At 36.3% G+C, this 23,261-nt stretch overlaps 1 protein-coding gene across 1 annotated transcript; it reads left to right on the top strand.

Annotated features, from left to right (window-relative positions):
* The first annotated feature begins 7,302 nt into the window (after nt 1–7,302).
* On the top strand, nt 7,303–23,002 carry LOC132499889 (lengsin). Its single transcript, XM_060114563.1, has 5 exons — nt 7,303–7,308; nt 7,752–7,881; nt 10,345–10,542; nt 19,383–19,549; nt 21,803–23,002. The coding sequence occupies exons 1-5, from the start codon at nt 7,303–7,305 to the stop codon at nt 23,000–23,002; spliced, it is 1,701 nt and encodes a 566-aa protein (XP_059970546.1).
* The last annotated feature ends 259 nt before the right edge of the window (nt 23,003–23,261 follow it).

Consider the following 23,261-nt stretch of genomic DNA (forward strand, 5'->3'; position numbering starts at 1 on the left):
GCAAAAAACAATGGGCAAGTTTTAATACTTACTTTATTTATCATTTCAGTAGCATGGCCTATTGGTGCTCCCTTCTTTTAAATACAGCTTTTATCTTTTTTATGTCAGTGAAGCCAACCTGTCGCAGTTTTTTCTTTCACATTCTCATCCTTTGTTCTCTGACTACTGTCGGGGATTCAATTTCTATGTTTAATCATTAAATATTGTTGTTCTCATTTTTATCTTAGTCCTTATTTTTTTCAGTCTCTGCTCTTTTTTCCTTAATAATTCCAACCACTGTCAGGCCTTTGTTTTTTTCCTTTTGTTTCATCTTTTGAGTTCTGACCCATATGGCTAATATTTGCTGGGTACCTCCAGATGACACACTTATCTTAGATTCTTTATACCCAAAATAGAACCCAGAAACTCTCCTCTCAGGTCTCCTCCTCATTTGGGTTTCCTGGTCAGAAACCTTACTGCTATCTTGAATCTTTCTGTCTACTTTATTTCCTATATCCAGTCAATCACCGACCTGCCAAATCTACCTCCCAAATATATCTGTAGTATGCTCATTTTTTGCCTCATCTCCACAGCCATTATCCTAGTTCAGATCACTGTAATCTCTACCCTAGATTGCCCAAGTGGATTTTGGGAGGTCTAAGTAGTTCCTTGGTTTATGGCTGCAGAAGTTCTTAATTCTAGAAGGGGCACCTAAATACATACATGGCACTTAAGGAATCATGATACTTTGGCTAAACTAATCATTGCCTTAGGGTTTGGAGAGATTGGTAAGCCTGGGTTATGCAGAGCCTCAGATAATATTAATTTGAATTTTTCCTGAAGGAGATGGGAAACTGTGGAAGTATCCTAAGCAGAGAAATAGCAAGACAAAATTGTGATTTAGAGAAGTGATATGGGCAGAAGTCTGGAGGATGGGTAGGAGAATGGTAACACTGAAGGTAAGGAGGAAGTCAGTAATGACTGTGGTAATCTAAGAAAAATGTGGGAAATGGAAGCACTTACTTTTAAATGGGGAATTATTGAACAGAATTACCACACTGTATTTAACTCTTCCTACTTTATGCTGCTTTCAAGTTTTCACTATTATAACAAAGATGGCACTGGACATGCATATCACTTTACATATTTTGAATTATTTTCTTAGACCATGTTGCCAGAAGTAGGAAAAGTGTTTAATAGGTATGGATATTTTTAGATAAGTTGATGTTAGTTTAGAATGTGTTCTTTGAAATATCTTTTCTACAAATATTTTGAACACATTTCTTCCCCCTTTCTTTGAAGAATACATTTTAAGGGAACTGAAATTCTTTTCTCTTTGATATATTCTTTTAAATTTGATAATCACAGATCCTTTTTAACATTATTTCTAACACATGTTAAAACTTGATGTGGCTTTTTTCCTCCTGTGCTGTACAGTAGGTCCTTGTTGGTTATCCATTTTAAATATAACAGTGTGTACATGTCAACCCCAAACTCTGATTTTATTAATGAGGGGAGGTACATGAAAAAGCAAGCAAGCAAATACAAAAACAAAAAGAAAAATTTTAAAAAGAAACCAAAAAAACAAAAAAACTTGATGTAGGGATGTGGGATTTATTTATTTTTTTTCTTGCTGGCTGTTTCATGCATCTCTCCTCATCAACAAAATCAGAGTGTATGGTAAATGCATTAATAATTATACCACAGGGCCTCCCTGGTGGCGCAGTGGTTGAGAGTACGCCTGCCGATGCAGGGGATACGGGTTCGTGCCCCGATCTGGGAGGATCCCATATGCTGCGGAGCGGCTGGGCCCGTGAGCCATGGCCGCTGGGCCTGCGCATCCGGAGCCTGTGCTCCGCAACGGGAGAGGCCACAACAGTGAGAGGCCCGCATACCGCAAAAAGAAAAAAATAAAATAAAATAATTATACCACAGACTATAGCAAGTATACAGGGGTTAAAACAGGGATTTTTAAAGTATTGACATTGAAATGGTAACAGAGAAAATTAAAAGTAAATGAACAGGGGATTCCCTGGTGGTGCAGTGGTTGAGAGTCTGCCTGCCGATGCAGGGGACACGGGTTCCTGCCCCGGTCCAGGAAGATCCCACATGCCACGGGGTGGCTAGGCCCGTAAGCCATGGCCACTGAGCCTGCACGTCCAAAGCCTGTGCTCCGCAACGGAAGAGGCCACAACAGTGAGAGGCCCGCGTACCACAAAAAAAAAAAAAAAAAAAAAAAAAAAGTAAATGAACAGAATCAGTGATATCTAGAATCTAAATAACACTGGTTACTTTATTGGAAAGAAACTTATTAGGTTAAATTATGCCTAAATTTAATGCTTGGCAGTACCCCTTTAGGTTAAATCTTTTAGTTAACTTGATCAGCCACTGAGTGGAAATGCAAAATGACAAACATATTAAGCCATATGAACAATTTTCAAAGGAAATGCTGTGATGAGAAAAACATGAATTATGAAAATATCTTGTAATATGAAATATTCTTTAAAGGCCATTCCTGTGTATGAACTGAAGTCATCTGATAGAATGATAGTAGAAAAGTATCTGAAGTGTGAAAAGCTTCTCTGGTGGAAATATCAAAAGAAATCAGAGTCAACCTGTTGTAGTAGAATTTTGAGACTGTCCAAATTAAGCATAAATTAGATTTTCATGTTCACACATATCCGTGTTTATGCTCATGGTTTTTCCAGCTTCGTTTATTGACTTCTTTCTATCTTTAGTTCAAGTGTCCCCTCTGCTGTTTAAGCTTGGCCTAGTTTCCCTGAAGACTCTCTAAAGACCCTATTTATAAAACAATCTGCCTGTTTAATAGCAGTGCTGTAGATTACAAGCATGAGTATGTTGGCTCCCCACTGAGAACCCTCAGACTACTTGACATACCCTCACCTCTCTGAGAGGTTCCACTAGCTTACTGTGTACAAAGTCTAGAGATGCTTAGAAAAGGAAGGGATTAGAGCCTGACTGAATAGGAGTCATCTCTCATGAGTTAAGGGCCAATGAGGTAGCCTAGAAAGAGGTATCTTTGAAGCAGAGATCCTCAGTAATGCACGGTGCCTGGGTAAAGATAATCATGACTAACATCTATTTAGTACTACGCATCAGGCACTGCTTGTCCGACTTAACGGTGTAACCAGGGAATTTGTCAACTGCACCCGTAATGTCAACTACTTGATAAACATTTCTAAACTGGTTGGCAAACAGCTGCTGACAATAGTCCCTTGAAGGTACCCCAACTCTCTGAACTTCTCTAGCTCTCCTACTGTTTCCCTGGGGCCCTTAGACCTCTCCATAATCCATCTACTATAGAGTTAACACCTGGTCCTGCAGGGACCCTCTAGAATCCTGTTCTGGCTTCCCAGCACCCCAGCAATGATTCTGGGGCATTCTGACTGATTGTATTCATTAACAATGCATTAAGCACTTGTGCTCTGGAGCCAATTACCTGGGTTCGAGTCCTAGCTCTACCATTTACAAGATGTGTGGGCTAATTAGTCTTTCTTTGACTCAGTTTTACTCATCTCTAAAATGGAGATGACAATGTATCTATCTCAAGTGGTTGTTCTGAGACGAAACGCAGAGCATTTAGAAGAGAGCTGACACATAGTAGGTAAAATAAAAGTATTTGTTATTTTTATTATCTGTACTAATGGTTAAATATCTTGACCATCTGTACTAGCCACCACTGCTGGGGAAAAGATAGGTAGTCTCTGCTGCTATCATTGTGCCCGGGGCCTCTAGCACTGCTGAATATTCTGAACAACATTCCAGTCTTTTTGAGATCTGGCTATATGGGAATTGAGTATCTTTCTTTTCTTCTTTACTACCTACTTTATACTTTAAATTGATTGTCAACATTTTAAAAAATCATACAATTTCAAATGAAAATCCAGATTTCTGGCATTCCTTGGAAATTTGGAAAACTGGCATCACTAGGGCCACATTTTATCATGGCAACTATTGGCTAGACCCACACATTGGTTCCTTCCTTGGATGGATGTCAGCTCTGGTGCTCACCATACAGCCCACTGCGTCTCTGTTACCAGTTCAGCATTGAGTTTGCTGCCTCTGAACTAGGGTAGCCTAACTATCTCTTTCTTTGTAACATGGGAGCCTTCAACTTCAATAACAACACTTTATCACCTATACTAGATTGTAAGATTCTTTATGAAAGGGACCATGTTTTATTTATTTTTATGTCTTTGATTTTACCTTACCCATAGTCCTCATTGTTTGGACTGATGAACTTTAAGCTGATAGTGACTTAAGATGGTTTTAACCCTTATTCAGGAAACAGTTATTAAAACACAATATAATTATAGAAGAATATGTAACTGAGGGAGTTGAGTGAACAAATTTTTACAATTTTTATAATCCTATAATATAGAAGTGGAATTTCATTTAGTTCAGCTGTCTCCTATGGTGATGTCGGAAGCTCCTCAGATAATTCCCATTCTTCCTTGGCAGTTATATGACCTTGAACAAATCATTTAATCCTGGTGAACCTGTTTCTGCCTTGGCAAAACATAGGTGATAATAAATGTTCCCTGAAAGTTTTGAGTATTAAATAAGATATAACATACTGTTTGGTTATAAAAATACTTGTAAAATGTTAATATACTTTGGGGAATTGTACTTATAGCAGTGTTTACAGATGAAAATACCAAGGCTCCAGAGGACTTGCTACTTAGTGGAAAAGTCAGAATTAGGACTCAAATCACATGAATCTTGACTAGTAGATTTTTTTTTTTTACTGAAACATCATTCACATTGTAACTAAATGTAGTTAAGAGATTAAAGAGAATAAAAATACTTATTGGAGGTGAGGTAAATCAGGGATCCACTAAATTTCTTTGAGCTATTATAGAAATGATCATTTTAGTATATAAAGGAAAATCAAAGGACTGAACTAAATGTACTCTTCATTTGAAAAAAAAATTGAACATCTATTTTGGAGTCAGAGGCACATACTATGACTTAGTTCTAGGGTTCTTATTGGTGAAATTCTCAGTTTAGGAACTCGATAAATTGTCCTTGTTTTTCTCTTAATAAACTTCCCCTTTTGGTCTGGTTTATATAAAGGCAGGTGAAAATTACTAAAATAAACATTCTCTGGGTTTGAGTCTCTGAAATTTAGGAAGCAGAATGGCATTTTGGAAACCAGAGGACCTGTTTGCATCAATACTCTCTACTTTCCATTCACTTTTGTGGCCTTGGGCAAGTTACTCAGGGTCTCACTTTTCTCATTTGTAGGATGGAGATTCTAACATCTTGAGGGTTATGCTGAAGAAATGTGCCTGACAGAGTGCTCAATTGTAGCACATCATTATTTGGTTGCAGTTAGAGTTTGAAGCTGGAAGAAATCTTAAAATTTGTTTCATTTGATTCCATCAATCTGTGTATGAGAGGATCCCTAATGAATCAAACTAACACAAACATTAGTCTGCTCAGTTTCCTTTGAAATTTGTGTAACTGGACTAATACGTCATTTTCTAAAGAAGACTTCTTAAAAATAACCAGAGACATGAATATGCAAAAACATTTACCAAAATTACAGCTATATAATGTATATTTCTGGCAATGCAATCTTAGAAATTGTGAATATATACAATAAGGCTAGTATGTCACTGTCAGAATCCTATCCAAAGTGCATGGGGAAAATTTACACAAATATTTGAATAAAATTATAAACTACTAGAAAAAAATAAATGACTATAACAATAAACTTCACATGATCCAAATATAAGATTATCTGTAGTGAAAGACCACAATTTTCTAAAAAGTGAAATTTAAAATCACACAAGATGTTAAAAAAAGAAAAAACACTATGGCCAACTTAAAAATTGCTTCAAAATTTAAAAGGCTAGATCTCATGTTAAGTGTTCTTACCATAATAAAATTTTAAAAATTTAAAGTATAATGTTGGTATTTAGTATACATTAAGTGCTTAATAAATATTAGTTACTTGAAACAAAATCACACAAAGACTTTATCCTATGAAATATATCTTTTTCAAAAACATGGTAACAATAAGAACAATGTATCACAACTACATGTAGACACAAAACAGTTAAATTCATGTTTCTTCTTTTAGTCTTCAGAGATTGAATTGATTTAATTGACAAATGGTACAGCTGTTCCCCAGCAACCACTCTGGACATGTATTTATAACTTGCCTCCAGGGATGGAAACTTCAGAAATAGCTCTTCAAAAAGAAAATAGCTCGAAACATTTTAGAATATAGTTTTTGACCTTGACCCTCTCACCTCAAACCACAGTGAGGAGTTTGTAAAAAAAAAAAAAACATTAAAAGTACCAGTGTCAGCATAATTTCTTCCAGGTTCATCCAAGTCGTTGCAAATGGCAAAACTTCATTTTTTATGTCTGAATAATATTCCATTATATATATATATGCCATATTATCCTTAGTGAAATAAGTCAGACAGAGAAAGACAAGTACTGTATATTTTCACTTATATGTGGAATTTTAAAAAATGAACAAATATAACAAAACAAAAACAGACTTACAGATACAGAGAACAAACTACCAAAGGTGAGAGGTGTGGGGAGGGATGGGCAAAATAACAGTAGATGATTAAGAGATACAAACTACTAGGTAGATAATAAATAAGTTACAAAGATATAATGTGTAGCACAAGGAATATAGCCAATATTTTATAATAACTTTGTATGGAGTATACTCTATAAAAATATTTAATATTGTACACCTGAAACTAATATAATATTTTAAGTCAATTACATTTCATTAAAAAAATCAGAAAAGTTGACTTGGTAGAAGTAATGACACCTACACAAAACTTAAAATAGAATCTGTAGTCAGTACATTATGATGTGCATAAAATATCAAGCCATTTGAGTAGAAAATAATTGATTCTTTTAAAAATTATTTCAGTGAATTAAAAATAAAAGTGGATAAATGAAAAAAAATCAATGTCAGCTTTTTATTTTAAAAAAATCTTATTTATTTCAGTTGTGACTCAGGACTGCAGGGATGATTCTGTCTGCTGATGGGGCAGAGACACCAGAGCTCTCCATCCCCAGCCCCTGCCTCACTGTCCAGCTCCCCGTGGGGAATTGCCCTTGACAGCTCTGTCAAGGGATCCTGTCAAAGATTATAACTAGAGTGTTGAAGTTAGGTTATTTTGTTTTAATATGTTTTTCTTTAGGTTTTCCCAAGCTATAAAACAGTTTGAGCATGATATTTTTTCACACACATAAAATACAGTCACAAAATAGAATTTTATGAAAGCGTGTACTTTTTTTGAAGTAAATATTGATGCAATTAGGATGAAGGTAAGAAGAGGAGAATCTAATTCCTTAGGTATAATACTAATGTCTCTGGTCAAAAACATTAGAGATCCTAAAAAAAGAGAGAGAGAAATTATAAAAGAGGGATTTTTAAAGCTAAAATGAGTTTGGTAAAATTACTTAAGAATAAATAATGCAAAATATCCCAGAGTAAAAGATATAGAAAATCTTGACTAGTTGGGCAAGATTTTAATTTATTTGATGATATTTTTTGTACCACATATAAAAAGAGATACAGAAAATCCATCCTGTCAGCAAAATGTTGAGCCTCTTAATTTTGAATTATTCAAGTGGATGTGGAAACAGCAAAATTTACCTTGTTTTTAAAGTCTCATAGAGTCATTTTTATATCATCATTCTCTCTTGACCTCCAAATTTCATTGTATGCATGATCTGTTATTTGACTTTTTGTTTATTAATTATTACAGGACACCAGAGATGAAGGTAATGAGACTAAAGCCAGCAGGATGAGTAACTTAAGAAAGACAAGAAAAGAAGTCACTAAACTACATATGTTTTCAACTGAAATAGGAGAAGTTGATATAGACAACTCAAAAGGTATCTTGCTACTATGATCCCTCAAGAATATGTAGTCAAAGACAATCTCTATTTGGTCTCTTCTTCATAAAACATTTTTCTTCTCTTCTATGGGAGAAGCAAAGAAAGAAAGAAAATTTATTCCTACATAGGCAACATAAAAGAAGGAAAATATAGGCTTGCAGTATAAATATATAAAAATAATAAAAATATTTAGAATTTAAAGGGAGTAGAACTAAGAAAATAGTAGTGCGAACAAAAGAGTACAGAACAGAAGGAACATATGAGTAAGAAGAGAAGCATATTTCTGCTCTGAGAAATGAGTACAAAGATCATTACTGAGAGAGGCCACAATAAATATGTGGATTAAGTTTTCATAACACATATTGGAAATCCAACTAGACTCCAATGGATTTGAAACAGTGCTGAAACTAGGAGTTGATTTGGACAACAGTCTGAATTCTAGGAAGAGTTGTTTTCCAAGGCAGGGGCAGTACAAATGGCCAGTGCATGGCAACAATAAAATGCAGTTAGACTTTTGTAAACTTTATTATTGTTTTAAAGTTCTCTACAGAAAATGCAACCCCATATGGCTTAAAACCAGGGTGAACTACTCCCACTGCCCCTTATTTGGTATGTCACTGCCTAGGAATAAATTATTTTCTCAAGTATTCCTCTTTACATCATATTGAAAGACAGTTGAAAACAGTACCAACATTTTTAAACATGTTTCTTTCTTTTTTTAAATTGACATATAGTTGATTTATAACATTGTGTTAGTTTCAGGTGTACAGCAAAGTGATTCAGTTATATAAATTTTTTCAGATTATTTTCCATTATAGGTTACTACAAGATATTGAATATTGTTCCCTGTGTTATACAGTAACTCCTTGTTTTTTATGTATTTTATATATAGTGATGTGTATCTGTCAATCTCATACTCCTAATTTTTTCCCTACCCACTCTCCCTTTCCCCTTTGGTAACCATAAGATTGTTTCTATGAAAACCATTAAATCTACTACAGAAATTGTAAGTCCATTTCTGTTTTGCATATAGATTTGTCTTACTTTTTTAGATTCCACATATAAGTGATTATCATATATTTCTCTTTCTCTGTTTGACTTATTTCACCCAGTATGATAATTTCTAGGTCCATCCATGTTGCTGCAAATAGCAATATTTCATTTTGGGGGCTGAATAATATTCCTGAGTATATATATATATATACATACCACACATACCACACCTTCTTAAACCAATCATCAGTTTATGGACACTTGGATTGTTCCAATGTCTTGGCTATTGTAAATAGTGCTGCTATGAACATCGGGGTACATGTATCTTTTCGAATTAGAGTTTTCATCTTTTCTGGATATATGCCCAGGAGTGGGATTGCTGGAACATATGGTATCTCTATTTTTAGTTTTTTAAGGAACCTCCATACTGCTTTCCATAGTGGCTACACCCATTTACATTTCCACCAAAGGTGTAGGAGGGTTCCCTTTTTTTAATCTAGCAGTTATTTGTAGACTTTATGGTGATAGCCATTCTGACTGGTGTGAAGTGATACCTCATTTTGATTTTGATTTGCATTACTCTAATAATTAGTGATATTGAGCATCCTTTCATGTACCTGTTGGCCACCTGTATGTCTTCTTTGGAGAAATATCTATTTCATTTTGATAAAACGGCCATACTACCCACAGCAATCTGCAGATTTAATGTGATATCTATCAAATTACCTATGACGTTTTTCACAAAACTAGAAAAAAGATCTCTAATATCTATATGGAACCACAAAAGACCCAGAACTGCCAAAGCAATCCTGAGGAAAAAGAACAAAGCTGGAGGTATAACCGTCCCAGATTTTAGACAATACTACAAAGCTACAGTAATCAAAACAGCATGGTATTGGCACAAAAGCATCATATAGATCAATGGAAGAGAATAAAGAGCCCAGAAATAAATCCACACACTTAAGGTCAATTAATATTTGACAAAGAAGGCAAGAATATACAACAGAGAAAAAACAATCTCTTCAGCAAGCAGTGTTGGGAAAGTTAGACAGCTGCATGTAAATCAATGAAATTAAAACATTCTCTCACACCATATACAAAAATAAACTCAAAATGGTTTAAAGACCTAAATATAAGACATGACACCATGAAACCCCTAAAAGACATGAATTGTAGCAATATTTTCTTACACCAGTCAATATTTTCTTTAGGCCAAGGCAAAAGAAATAAAAGCAAAAATAAACAAATGGTACCTAATCAAATTTAAAAGCATTTGCACAGCAAAGGAAACCATCAACAAAACGAAAAGACAACATATGGAATGGGAGAAAATATTTGCAAACAATGAGACCAACAAGAGGTTAATATAAAAAATACACAAACAGTTCATAAAACTCCATATCAAGAAAACAAACAACCTAATAAAAAATGGGCAGAAGACCTTAACATTTTTCTTTATTTCTACAGAAAGGATTAGGAACCAAATGGTGTGTCACAAATTGGGGGATACCAACAAACCAGTCATGGGACCTGGCTCTGCTGAATCTCGTTTGCCAGAAGATGACAAGGACTCCAAAGATCAGACAATAGTGATAAAGCCATTGCCCCTCAAAACATCAGCTAGCGCTCCTGGTGGTGAATTTCACCCAAACTCCAGCTACACTGGTAAGGACTCTGGGACAAACTGGCATATGGGTCTAGTTGCTAATCCCAAATTATATTTGAATTAGTGACATTGTGTTGTCGGTTGAAGATGCTAGCCTGAAAGTCAGAACAATTGAAATAATTTATACACCTGTCATTTATAAAATGCTTTACAGTTTTCTTTCCCCACTAGGCTGCTCATCTGGAAAATGGGAGGGTTGCAATGCATGATCTCTCAAGACTTTTCTAAAAGTAAAATTGTTATTATTATTATTTTTTTTTAGATTCTATTCCCATATAGGTCATTACAGAGTGTTGACTATTCATTGTGTTATACAGAAGATTCTTATTAGTTATCTGTTATATATATATAGTGTGTATATGTTAATCCTAATTTATCTCTCCCCCCTTTCCCCCTTGGTAAATGTAAGTTTGTTTTCTACATCTATAACTCAATTTCTGTTTTGTTAATAGGTTCATTGGTACCTTTTTTAAAGATCCCACATATAAGATGATATTTGTCTTTCTCTGCCCTTCATACTTCCCTCAGTATGACAAACTCTAGGTCCATCCATGTTGCTGCAAATGGCTTATTTTGTTCTTTTTAATGGCTGAGTAACATTCCATTGTATATATGTACCACATCTTCTTTAACCATTCCTCTGTTGATGGACATTTAGGTTGCTTCCTTGTCCTGGCTATTGTAAATAGTGCTGCAATGAACATTGGGGTGAATGTATCCTTTTGAATTATGGTCTTCTCTGGATATATGCTCAGGAGTGGGATTTCTGGATCATATGGTGGCTCTATTTTAATTTAATTTAATTTTTTATATCTTTATTGGAGTATAGTTGCTTTACAATGTTGTGTTAGTTTCTGTTGTACAACAAAGTGAATCAGCTACAAGTATACATATATCCCCATATCCCCTCCATCTTGAGTCTCCCTCCCACCCTCCCTATCCCACCCCTCTAGGTCATCACAAAACATTGAGCTGATCTCCCTGGGCTATGCAGCAGTTTCCCACTAGCCATCGATTTTATATTTGGTAGTGTACATATGTAAGTGCTACTGTCTCACTTCATCCCAGCTTCCCCCTTCCCCCCACCCATGTTCTCAAGTCCATTCTTTACGTCTGTGTCTTTATTTCTACCCTGCCAGTAGGTACGCCAGTACCGTTTTTTTTTTAATATTCCATATATGTGCATTAGCATATGGTATTTGTTTTTCTCTTTCTGACTTATTTCACTCTGTATGACAGACTAAGTCCATCCACCTCATTAGAAATAACTCAATTTCTTTCCTTTTTATGGCTGAGTGGTATTCCATTGTATATATGTGCCACGTTTTCTTTATCCATTCATCTGTTGATAGACATTTAGGTTGCTTCCATGTCCTGGCAATTGTAAATAGTGCTGCAATGAACATTCTGGTACATGTCTCTTTTTGAATTATGGTTCTCTCGGGCTATATGCCCAGTAGTGGGATTTCTGGGTCATATGGTGGTTTTATTTTTAGTATTTAAAGGAATCTCCATATTGTTCTCCATAGTGGCTGTATCAATTTACATTCCCACCAAAAGTGCAGGAGGATCCTTTTCTCCACACCCTCTCCAGCATGTATTGTTTGTAGATTTTTTTGACGATAGTCATTTTAACTGGTGTGAGGTGATACCTCATTGTAGTTTTGAGTTGTATTTCTCTAATAATTAGTGATGTTAAGCATCTTTTCATGTGCCTCTTGGTCATCTGTATTTCTTCTTTGGAGTAATGTCTATTTAGATCATCCACTCATTTTTGATTGGATTATTTTGTTTTTTGATATTGAGCTGCATGAGCTGTTTGTATATTTTGGAGATTAATCCCTTGTTGGTTGCTTCGTTTGCAAATATTTTCTCCCAATCTGTGGTTTGTCTTTTCATTTTGCTTATAGTTTCCTTTGATATGAAAAAGCTTTTAAGTTTAATTAGGTCCTATTTGTTTATTTCTGTTTTTATTTTCATCACTCTCAGAGGTGGATCAAAAAATATCTTGCTGCAATTTATGTCAGAGAGTATTCTGCCTATGTTTTCCTCTAAGAGTTTTTCAACATAGTTTTGGAAGTCTTAGCCATGGCAATCAGAGAAGAAAAAGAGGTAAAAGGAATCCAAACTGGAAATGAAGAACTAAAATTGTCACTGTTTGCAGTTGACATGATACTATATATAGAAAATCCTAAAGATGCTACCAGAAAACTACAAATGTTCATCAATGAATTCAGTAAAGTTGCAGGTTACAAAATTAATATGCCCAAATCTCTTTCATTCCTATACACTAACAATTAAAGATCAGGAGAAATTAAGGAAACAATCCCATTTACATCAAGAAGAATAAAATACTTAGGAGTAAACCTACCTAAGGAGGCAAAAGATCTGTACTCAGAAAACTATAAGATACTGATGAAAGAAATTGAAGATGACACAAACAGATGAAGAGGTGTACCATGTTCTTGGACTGGAAGAAAGAATATTGTCAAAATGACTATAGTACCCAAAGTAATCTATATATTCAAAGCAATCCCTATCAAATTACCAGTAGCATTTTTCACAGAATTAGACAAAAATTTTTACAATTGTATAGAGACACAAAAGACCCTGAATAGCCAAGGCTATCATGAGAAATAAAAACGGAGCTGGAAGAATCAGGCTTCCTGACTTCAGACTATACTACAAAGCTACAGTAATCAAACAGTATGATACTGGCACAAAAACAGAAATATAGATCAATGGAAGAGGATAGAAACCTCAGAGATAAAGCTATGCACCTATGGTCACCTAATCTCTGACAAAGGAGGCAAGAATATACAATGGAGAAAAGACAGTCTCTTCAATAAGTGTTGCTGGGAAAACTGGGTAGCTACATGGAAAAGATTGAAATTAGCACATTCTCCAACACCATACACAAAAATAAATTCAAAATGAATTAAAGACCTAAATGTAAGACCAGATACTAAAAATTCTCTTATTCTAAATTTATGGGTTATCAATAGTGATATAGCTATTTTGGCCTATGAGTGTATTGGTCAAAAATCTGTGGGATCCAAGTGATAGAAATTAATTTTAAAATTATTTATTCCACATAGGAATCCATGATGAAAAGATTGAACAAACAAGGTTTGGAAAGGTAGAAATATAGCAGGGTGTAAGGTTAAAGATACAGTGTCTACCAGGCTACTCTCACTTCTGAAACCAATTTCAAGACTGGGAGTTCCCTAAGACTAACCTTAGTTTTGATAATTAGCTATAAGAACTCACCGAAGGCTATTATCCTCAAGGTTATGGTTGATTACAATGAAAACAAAATACAGATTAAATTCAATTAAGGAAAGGTTTCATGATGAAGAGTCCAAGGAAGTTCTAAGTATGGAACTCCCACTTGTCCTCTGCCACTGAAGTCATGGACAAACACTATTTTCTTGGCAAAGGTGTGTGACAATGTAAACGGAGTATTGCCAACCAGAGAAGCTCACCTTAGTCTTGGTGTGCAGGTCTTTATTGGAGCTCCACAGTCAACTGGCCACACGGCTGACCTCAGTCTCTAGCTCCACTGGGGTCAAGCTGATGCCACATGACTCAGTAATAAATGACATTGCTGGACTCTCTAGTGTGACCAGAGACACAAGGAAAACAAAGGCACTCTTGTCAGGCAGGACATTCTAAGGGCTTAGAGATTACCAGTCAGGGCCAAGGGTAAAGGCCAGAGCTCTCTTTGGGCAAGGTTAAATTCTTTACCACACACAGGGCCTAAGAAGTCCACAGAGCCTGAAAGTGAACACTGTCAGGCTCCTTATATATTAATTTTCTGTTGCCACCATAACAAATTTAGCATTTTAAAAGAACACAATTCATTATCTCTGTACATCGGAAGTCTAGGTTTGCACAGTTGATTTCTCTGCTCAAGTATGTCAAGGCCAAAATCAAGGCGTTGGCCATCTTAGTTCTTAGCTAGAGATTCTAGGAAACAATACACTTCCAAGATCATTCACACTGTTGGGAGAATCCAGTTCCTTGCAGTCATAAGGCTGAGGTTCCTGTTTCCTTGCTGGCTGCCAGCTGGGGTGGCCCTTAGCTCCTGGAAGCCTTTGGTTCTATATCTCTGAGCCAGTAGTGCCTCAGATATTTCTCATGTTTGGAATTTCTATGAATTCCTCGTCTTCCACACCTCTTTTCTGCCTACAGCTGGAGAAAGTTCTCTGCTTTTAAGGGCTCACCTGAATAATACAAGACAATGTCCCTGTTTTAAGGTCCATAAACTTAACTACATCTGCAAGGTCCTGTTTGCCCCGCAGCTTAACATATTCTACATGTTCCAGGGTTTAGGGTGTCAACATCCTCGGGGGCAATTCATACCATCTCTCATGTCTGCATTTCTCCGTGGCTTCATGAATGTCTCTTTCTGTGTTTGGCTTCATGAATTTCTCCATGAAGTGAAGAACATGAGCACCGGCAGCCTCCAAGCATCAGGGACTATCAATACAAATGCCACAGGGGCCAGACAGATAATGCCGATGAGTGAGGTGTGCTGGTGAGAAAGTAGTGAGTGCTACTCACTCAGAGACCACATGGCTTGCAAAGCTGTGAATATTTACTATCTGGTCATTGACAGAAAACATTTGCCAACCCATGGATTAGAGGATGCATACATACCCCATTTGAAAGCCACCTCAGAGTTCCAGCCAATGGTTGCTGCAGAGAAATGTTCACCCAGTATTGCCAAATCTTTCTCTTTTTTCAAGAGAAGGTTGAACTCAAGATTTTTATATGAAATTTTCTGATATTTAAGTGTCAACTAATTTTAAAAATTTCCAAACACTGGGAAGGCTAATGAGAAAACATCTGCTGGCTACACTGGCTCTTTCACAGTTTGTGACCTTAGTTTCAGGCATAAAAGAGAAATGGAATTTACCATTATTTAGTCTCAAGTCAAAATATCTGAGAAAAGAACTGTGTCATGAGCTCTCTTCTCACCAATCAACTATGACTAGGGGTGTGGGTATAATCATTGATTGATTCAACTTTATTAATTCACAGTCTTCTTTGGCCCAGGGCTAGATTTTTTACAGGCCCCAAGTACCAGAAAGTATCCAACTCCAAACAAACAACCAATAAATAACTTCAAAATAAATATAAAAATAAATCTCCAAGATAAGTGTAAGGAATTTCAATGTGGTATTTTCTTCTCTATAATAACTACTTTGAATTTATTAAAAGTGTATTGTTTCAAAGAATAGCTCCCCCTACCCTCACTTTTTATTGTTTTTGTTTTTGTCCCAGCTTTTATACCAGGTTATTCTGCCACCCGTGTTTTCCAATACTGCTGGGCTAACGTGATGTGGCCAAAGGTGGGGTCACATCTGCATTAACAGTGTGGCTCTCAAAGCAGCCAGGTCGATGAAGGAAAGGAATATGGCAGCCGTCCCTAAGCTGAATGTATTACAGAGTGTACTCTCAACTGCACTTTTCCTCTTTTGAAATGAGTTTTCTGAAAGACCAAACACCTATTTAATTTGCCTTTTATAAGTGACCATGGCTTGTCCTCTATAACTGAAACATGTCCTCATTGTCATGGAACATGGACATTTCTCCAAGGCTTTCTAGCTGCTATAGAGCTTTGAGGTTTGCTTGGTTTTTCATGTTTTCTTATTTTTCCCCTTAAAAACTCACAGCCATAAAACTTCCTCTATAAAAGCACATTGATTTAATTTATTAACTCTCTGAGGAGATGGGAAAGGAGAGCACCTCTCAGGAGCCACAGTATAAGAAAAACAAATGAGCCCCTGAAATGGCAAATATCTGTCTGCTCTTCTATCATACACATGTATGCTCTATCATATACATCTGGGGAGGGCTGACCAAAAGGTTTAATTGTAACTAAAAAGTGCAATTTATTTGAAGAAAAGAAAGTCAGACAATTCAGATTAGTTGATGCCATGAAAATGAAATTTGATTGAATAGGGCTGTCATATTTGGTGAAAGAATTAAACTTTTAAATGAAAATTTGATACTTAGGATACATATCAAAATGTGATGCCAATTTTTACTTTTTAATTAGACAAGGTCAAATCACACAATGTATTAATTACTTAACTAAATAATTAAATCACATTAATTATTAAATTATTAAAGGAATAGCCAGTGAGTGCCTATGATATGTCTGTACTGCTTGGAGGTACTGGGGATACAATAGCAAGTAAGTAAATACATAATAAGTAAGCTCTCCTGGGGCTAACATGCAAGTGGTGAAAGACAGTAAACTTGTATTACACAACAACATGGCAGGTGCTGATTAGGACCCTGAAGAAAATGGAAACTGGTCAGTATATTTTATGGGCTGAATAGTGTCTCCCCAGAATTCATATGTTGAAGTTCTAACCCCTAGTACCTCACAATGTGACTGTATTTGAAGACAGAGTTTTAGAAGAGATAACTAATGTTGAATGAGTTCTGTAGAATGGGCCCTAATCCAATATGACTGGTGTCCCTATAAGAAGCGATTAGGAAACACACACACAGAGGGAAGACCATGTGAAGAAGATGGCCATCTACAAGCCAAGGAGAGAGGTCTTCAGAAGAAAACGACCAATCCTGCTGACAGCTTGGTCTTGGACTTCTACTCTCCAGAACTGTAAGGAAATACATTTCTGTTTAAGCCTCCTGGTCTATGATATTTGTTATGGCAGCCCTAGCAAACTGTCCAGCCATAGTGTAACTTGGTGATGTTAGAGAGAATCAGTGGTTGGACCTGTCCACATTGTGATCAAATCTCAGAGAATTAATACTTCAGATGATTATGTTTTATTTTCCCAGCACTTTAACCATGATAAGTTATCCCACCTTTGCATTTGGTGGCATGTTTATTGTCTATAGTTTCCTCACTCAATAATATAAAGCTCTCCAAGGGTGCCCAGCCTTTTTCTGGCTGCCCCTGTAATATATGTGCAGTATAAATAGTATGTGGTAACAAAAAACAAATCTATATTGAGTGGATAAACCTTTTTCTTATTTTAAAATAACACACATTTATTGCAGTAACTGTAGAAGATACAGATAAGGGAAAGAACTAATGATTACCTGTGATTGTATTATTGGTGAACCAGTAAAATGACTATTCCTTTAATAGGAGATGTCTTCTGATTTTTTTATGTTATTAATATATTTATGGTTTACATGTAATTGCTTATTACGTTTAGAATACTGATTATCTGAAATTTTCCATATTTTAAAATGCCTATAAATTTTATTTTCTTTAAGGAGAATTATTCATCTTGGGCAGAACACCCAATACTTCAGAATAAGTTTGGGAACACAGCAGCTGCTAATTTGGCATAAAACACTGTAAATGCTACAGCTTGTTTCTGTTAAATGGAAGGTAGTTGTAAAGCCTATGGAGCATCAGAGCAGCCAAATTTATCAGTGACGGGACAGCACCCCTAATATATTTGCATAGGTAGAACCAATCAAATGACTACACATGCTTCATGTACTTAAAATCAACTTAATCTGTGTTTTTAAACTGTCAATCTTTATGTTTTAAAAGCATAATTATATCTCAAAAAATGATACTCAAGCATCCCTTTAAAATTACAGCTGTTCAACATCAGTGATGTGACAGATTGATGGGTATTCAGATTCAGACATGATCATGGTACCATTTACCAGGGTTAGAGTAATTGTGCTCACTTGATGCATTTAAGAAACATTGATATGGTGTTTACTGTCTGCCAAGAACTGTTGAATAACTTGTTTAATCATCATAACAAGCCTATGAAATAGGTAATACTGTGTCAGTGAGAAAGCTGAGGCACATAAGAAAGCTGAGATAAGGCAAGTTGCCAGGGCAAAGGCAGGATTTGTAGGGAGGCAGATGAGTTTCAGTGTTTGTGCTGAATGACTACAATCTGCTGCGTCTCCAAAAAGTCAAACAGTAGCCAACATCTATGATGTGCACTGTGTGCCTGATCCTCCCATACGCTTTAGATACATTCAGTCACTTTATGGTATTGAGCCACCCACCGAGAATCAAAAGGTCTGGGTTCCAGTTTCAATTTTGGTGATGGACTGAGAGCGTGATTCAGGGAACCTGGTTGTACTTCTCTGGGACTTAAGCTACTGAGTTGGTTGAATTAGATGTTATCTCCAGTCTCTTTTAACTCTAGGGTTTTAGAATTTGTAGACTATCTTAAAAGTCTTGAAAAAAAACTTCTTTTGAAGTTTTCTAGTTTTTTTTTAAATGGAGTACTCAGTCTAGATTTTTCATCTCCTACACTCTCATTCTTGAAAAACACTTTTATATTCTCATTTATACAAATTTTATATTTGACAGAGATGTAGATGTCTTAGATCCAGATGCCGTTATAAAGATATATAGCTCTTTTGACAAAGAAAACGAAACAAAAAAGCAAACCCACAGAAAATAAAAACAAACAAATAATTTTACCTTTAATCATACAGGCACTTTTTATTTGGGTAAAACCAGTTAGTTCAAGACGCTCAGTCTTTTTGATGATACTCATCTATATACAGCCTTATATGGTGCCAAAGCAGTGATGTAAATATATTCTAATTCCCATAAGCAAAGACATTTTCAGTAAGTGCTTACACATAATATTGCTATTTACTTAAGCAAATAGAGTTAACCTTCACCTCGTCCCAGGTGATAATCTCCTAGACTGTTTAGGAACAATGTTCTCAGGAATAAGCCAAAGACATGGAAACATATGATGCTTTTGTTAATGATCATAATGACTAATTTACTATTCTCTAGCCTCATTTTACTTCGCAGTTCATCATGATCTAATGATTTAGACCATTTTTTATTTTACAGATAACACCAGGGACAGCACTCCAATTCCTACTGCACCTCAACTCTCCTCTAGAATGAAACACATTAAACAAGAAATGGCCAAAAATCACCTTCAGTTTGTGCGATTTGAAGCAACAGACCTGCATGGTGTGTCCAGGTCTAAGAGTATCCCTGCACAATTTTTCCAAGTGAGTTTTGCAAGTAGAGTTATGATTGAATATAATTTCATTCAATTCATTTGCAAGCAAATGGTCCTCATTGCTCTTTCTTATGTTATTGTAATCTATACAGCAATTGTAGTTGAAAACCAATCATTCATTGTGTTTCTTCCCTTGCCACTCTCCAGACACATTATTGTTCCCCTAAGAGCTGAATGTATACATTCAGCTCCCAAACAGCAATTCATTTACCCAATATAAATATAAAACTAATTAAGACTGGTAATTTCCATTCTTCTGCCTTGAATAATTTCACTCCTTTTTTCTCTTATTGCAATTATGAAGATTATAATTTGTTTGATATGAGAAAATTACAACAGAAGACCCAGGAGTAAATACAAAGAGAAAAAAAAAGATTAAATAGAATTTGCTAGATAAAAAGCATATCCATTTTAGCTTCTAATTCTGATAAGAATATATCATATTTTTGTTGGATGACAATAAATATTATTAAGTTCTCAAAAATAGTGATATCAAGAAATACGATATTTTTAGATATGTTTTGAGATTTTCTGAGTATTTTTCAGTTTATGTCATGTATTTACTTTAATAACTGCCTTACTGTGTTACTGAAACATCATTTCTTAGGAAGGGACATCAGTATTATATACAAAAGTATGAAAATTAAGCATCCTCTAAGATTATTGTTTAAATATATCTTACTTATTACTTCAATATCAAATTGTAATTTTTCTCATTTGCTTTATATTGGGAAAACCTGGGCATCTTCAAAACACTTTTTAAAGAATTCCAAAAGATTCAAATCTGTTTCTTCAAAAATTCTTTAGATCTGCCTGCACACACACACACAAAAACATGCACACACGAAGTTTATGTACATAGGTCCTTGAGTAGGTTGAAAATTAAGCAGGCGCTGAATAAACAGTGCTTGACTTACTCAACTTTACTATTGGCAAAAGCAGATTTGGATCATCCAGGTCAAATGGCACTTGGAAATGTGTAGAGGTGGTGGAAAGTGAAGGAGGCTCACCGGCACCTGCAGAAGAGTCGCTTCTGCGAGCATCAGCCCTTCCTCGTTAGCCACACTGTTTGAGATTTGGAAGTAATATAACAAAGAGTTTGGCTTGCAGAATGTGAGTAGGTTCTGTTACCCTCACGGTGTTCACTGACATCATAGGAACCAAGCTTTACAGTCAGCTTTTTCTCCACCCATTAATGGAAACGTCAACACATGAAACCTTACTGATATTCCTACTACACAATTTCTACATTTTTATGTGTCTGTTCAACTTTATAACTTCATTATTTTCATGCTGTATGGCACATAGAAAAGTTAAATAAAAGCTAAATCCATTGAACCCAAGAGGTATTTGACTAGAAAGTGCCTTAGCAATCATCTACACTAACACTTCTGTTTCACAGATATGGAGGCTGAGGCACATAACATATGAGGCACATAACATAACATATGAGGCACATAACATAATATATGAGGCACATAACATAACATTAGGCACATAACATAACATATGAGGCACATAACAAAACATATGAGGCACATAACATAGTTCTGTGACCTGCTTAACTTCACACAAGGAATTAATGAGAGTTAGGACTGCTGACTTGAAGGCTGCAACATTTTGGAAACTATAACATAGGTCCACATTCACGGGCAAGGTTTCTGGAACTCTGCGCCTGTGAGGTAGTTTGCTCGTTAGTGGGTTGTAAAGGTGAGTGAAGAGAGGAGTGCAGCTGTCAGCGGTCCCGACTCTTCTGTCCTGTGTGTCCCGGGTGTGACAACAGTCAGCTCTCTGAGAAAGACTGAGGATTCTTTACTGTAGACTTTGGAGAGTCAGTTACCTGTGGAGATTACAATAGAATAAGCCTTATCTGAAGTATTAGCTACTATGCCACATGGTAAAAAGTGCTTTAAAAAATATTTTTGGTTATGAGCAGTTCAAATAGTTCTGTTAGGTTTTACCTTTGTCATTGGCTATAGACATTTTCTTTATCATTATAGCTTTTCTTTATGAGTGCTGTTTTCATGAACATGAGCATATAAAGTCTCCAAGGCTAAAGCTATTAAGCCTTGTTTATAAATTACCTTTCGGGGGTCTATTTTAAACTATTAAAAATTTATCTGATACTAAGCTAGCTTTAACCAACCGATGTTAAACATTTTTTTTCCATTCTCCCACCCCCCACGTTTTTGTTTGTTTTCAAGTTTCAAAACTTGATTGCTCTATCCTTTAACTTCTTTAGGAAAAAGTGATCCATGGCGTTTACATGCCCCGAGGTTATCTTGAATTGATACCAAATCCTAAGGACAATGAAGTGGATCACATAAGAGCAACATGTTTTAATAGTGACATAGTCCTGATGCCAGAGCTATCGACCTTCAGAGTTTTGCCGTGGGCCGAGAGGACTGCAAGGGTGATCTGTGACACGTTCACTGTGACTGGCGAGCCTCTGCTGACTTCCCCAAGGCACATCGCAAAGAGGCAGCTGAGCCGGCTGCAGGACTCTGGCTTCTCCCTGTTCTCTGCCTTCATCTATGATTTTTGCATTTTTGGTATACCTGAAATTATCAATTCAAAGACCATATCTCTTCCTGCTTCAGCATTGCTAGATGATCATGACCAGCCCTTCATCCAGGACCTCGTGGATGGGTTGTATCACACTGGGGCCAATGTTGAGAGCTTTTCCTCCTCTACCAGGCCTGGCCAGATGGAAATCTGCTTTCTGCCCGAATTTGGCATCCGTTCAGCTGATAACGCATTTACCTTTAGAACAGCCGTCAAAGAAGTGGCAAGGAAATATAATTACATCACCAGCTTTTTCATCGAGACTGGATTCTGCAATTCAGGAATTTTGTCTCATAGTCTCTGGGATGTCGATGGAGAGAAAAACTTGTTCTGTAGCAGTTCTGGAATGGAGCAGCTCACGACCACTGGGAAAAAATGGTTGGCAGGTCTCTTGAAGCACTCCGCGGCTCTCAGCTGCTTGATGGCTCCTGCTGCGAGCTGCCGGAAGCGCTATTCCAAGGAGAGTAAAGACCTGAAGGAGAGTGTGCCGACAACCTGGGCATACAACGATAACAGCTGTGCTTTTAATATCAAGTGCCATGGTGAGAAAGGCACCAGAATAGAAAATAAACTGGGCTCAGCCACGGCAAACCCTTACCTGGTGCTGGCCGCCACTGTGGCTTCAGGCTTGGATGGACTTCAAAGAAACGATGGTGTTTTGGCTGCTCCAGAGGACAGCACAGACCTTCATCAGCCCAAACTTTCTGAGATCCCTTTGAAACTAGAAGATGCCCTCATGGCACTGGAGGAAGATCAATGTCTGAGACAGGCTCTAGGGGAAACTTTTATTCGATATTTTGTTGCCATGAAGAAATATGAGTTGGAAAGTGAAAAAACAGATGCTGAGAGAAATAAATTCTTAGAGTATTTTATTTAGTGTGAAACACTTAACTACTCCTTTAGCGATGTGAGTTTTACTTAAGTAGTTGATCTGCCAGAAAGAAAAGATTGCATTTTTGCAACAACAACAAGACTACAAATGCTTTCTCTCTTTTTTTGTCCCCATGGAGTATTTGACAGATGAAGTGGGGTTGCTGAGAGGATTCTGATTCAGAAACAAACAATAAAGTTGTGGTGCAGCTGTGACGTGAAAACCAGCAAACCTTGTCACTCGGTGGTCATTGCCTCCGCGTATG

The sequence above is a fragment of the Mesoplodon densirostris genome, chromosome 12 (genome assembly GCF_025265405.1).
Source record: "Mesoplodon densirostris isolate mMesDen1 chromosome 12, mMesDen1 primary haplotype, whole genome shotgun sequence".
In the NCBI taxonomy this organism is placed as follows: domain Eukaryota; kingdom Metazoa; phylum Chordata; class Mammalia; order Artiodactyla; family Ziphiidae; genus Mesoplodon; species Mesoplodon densirostris.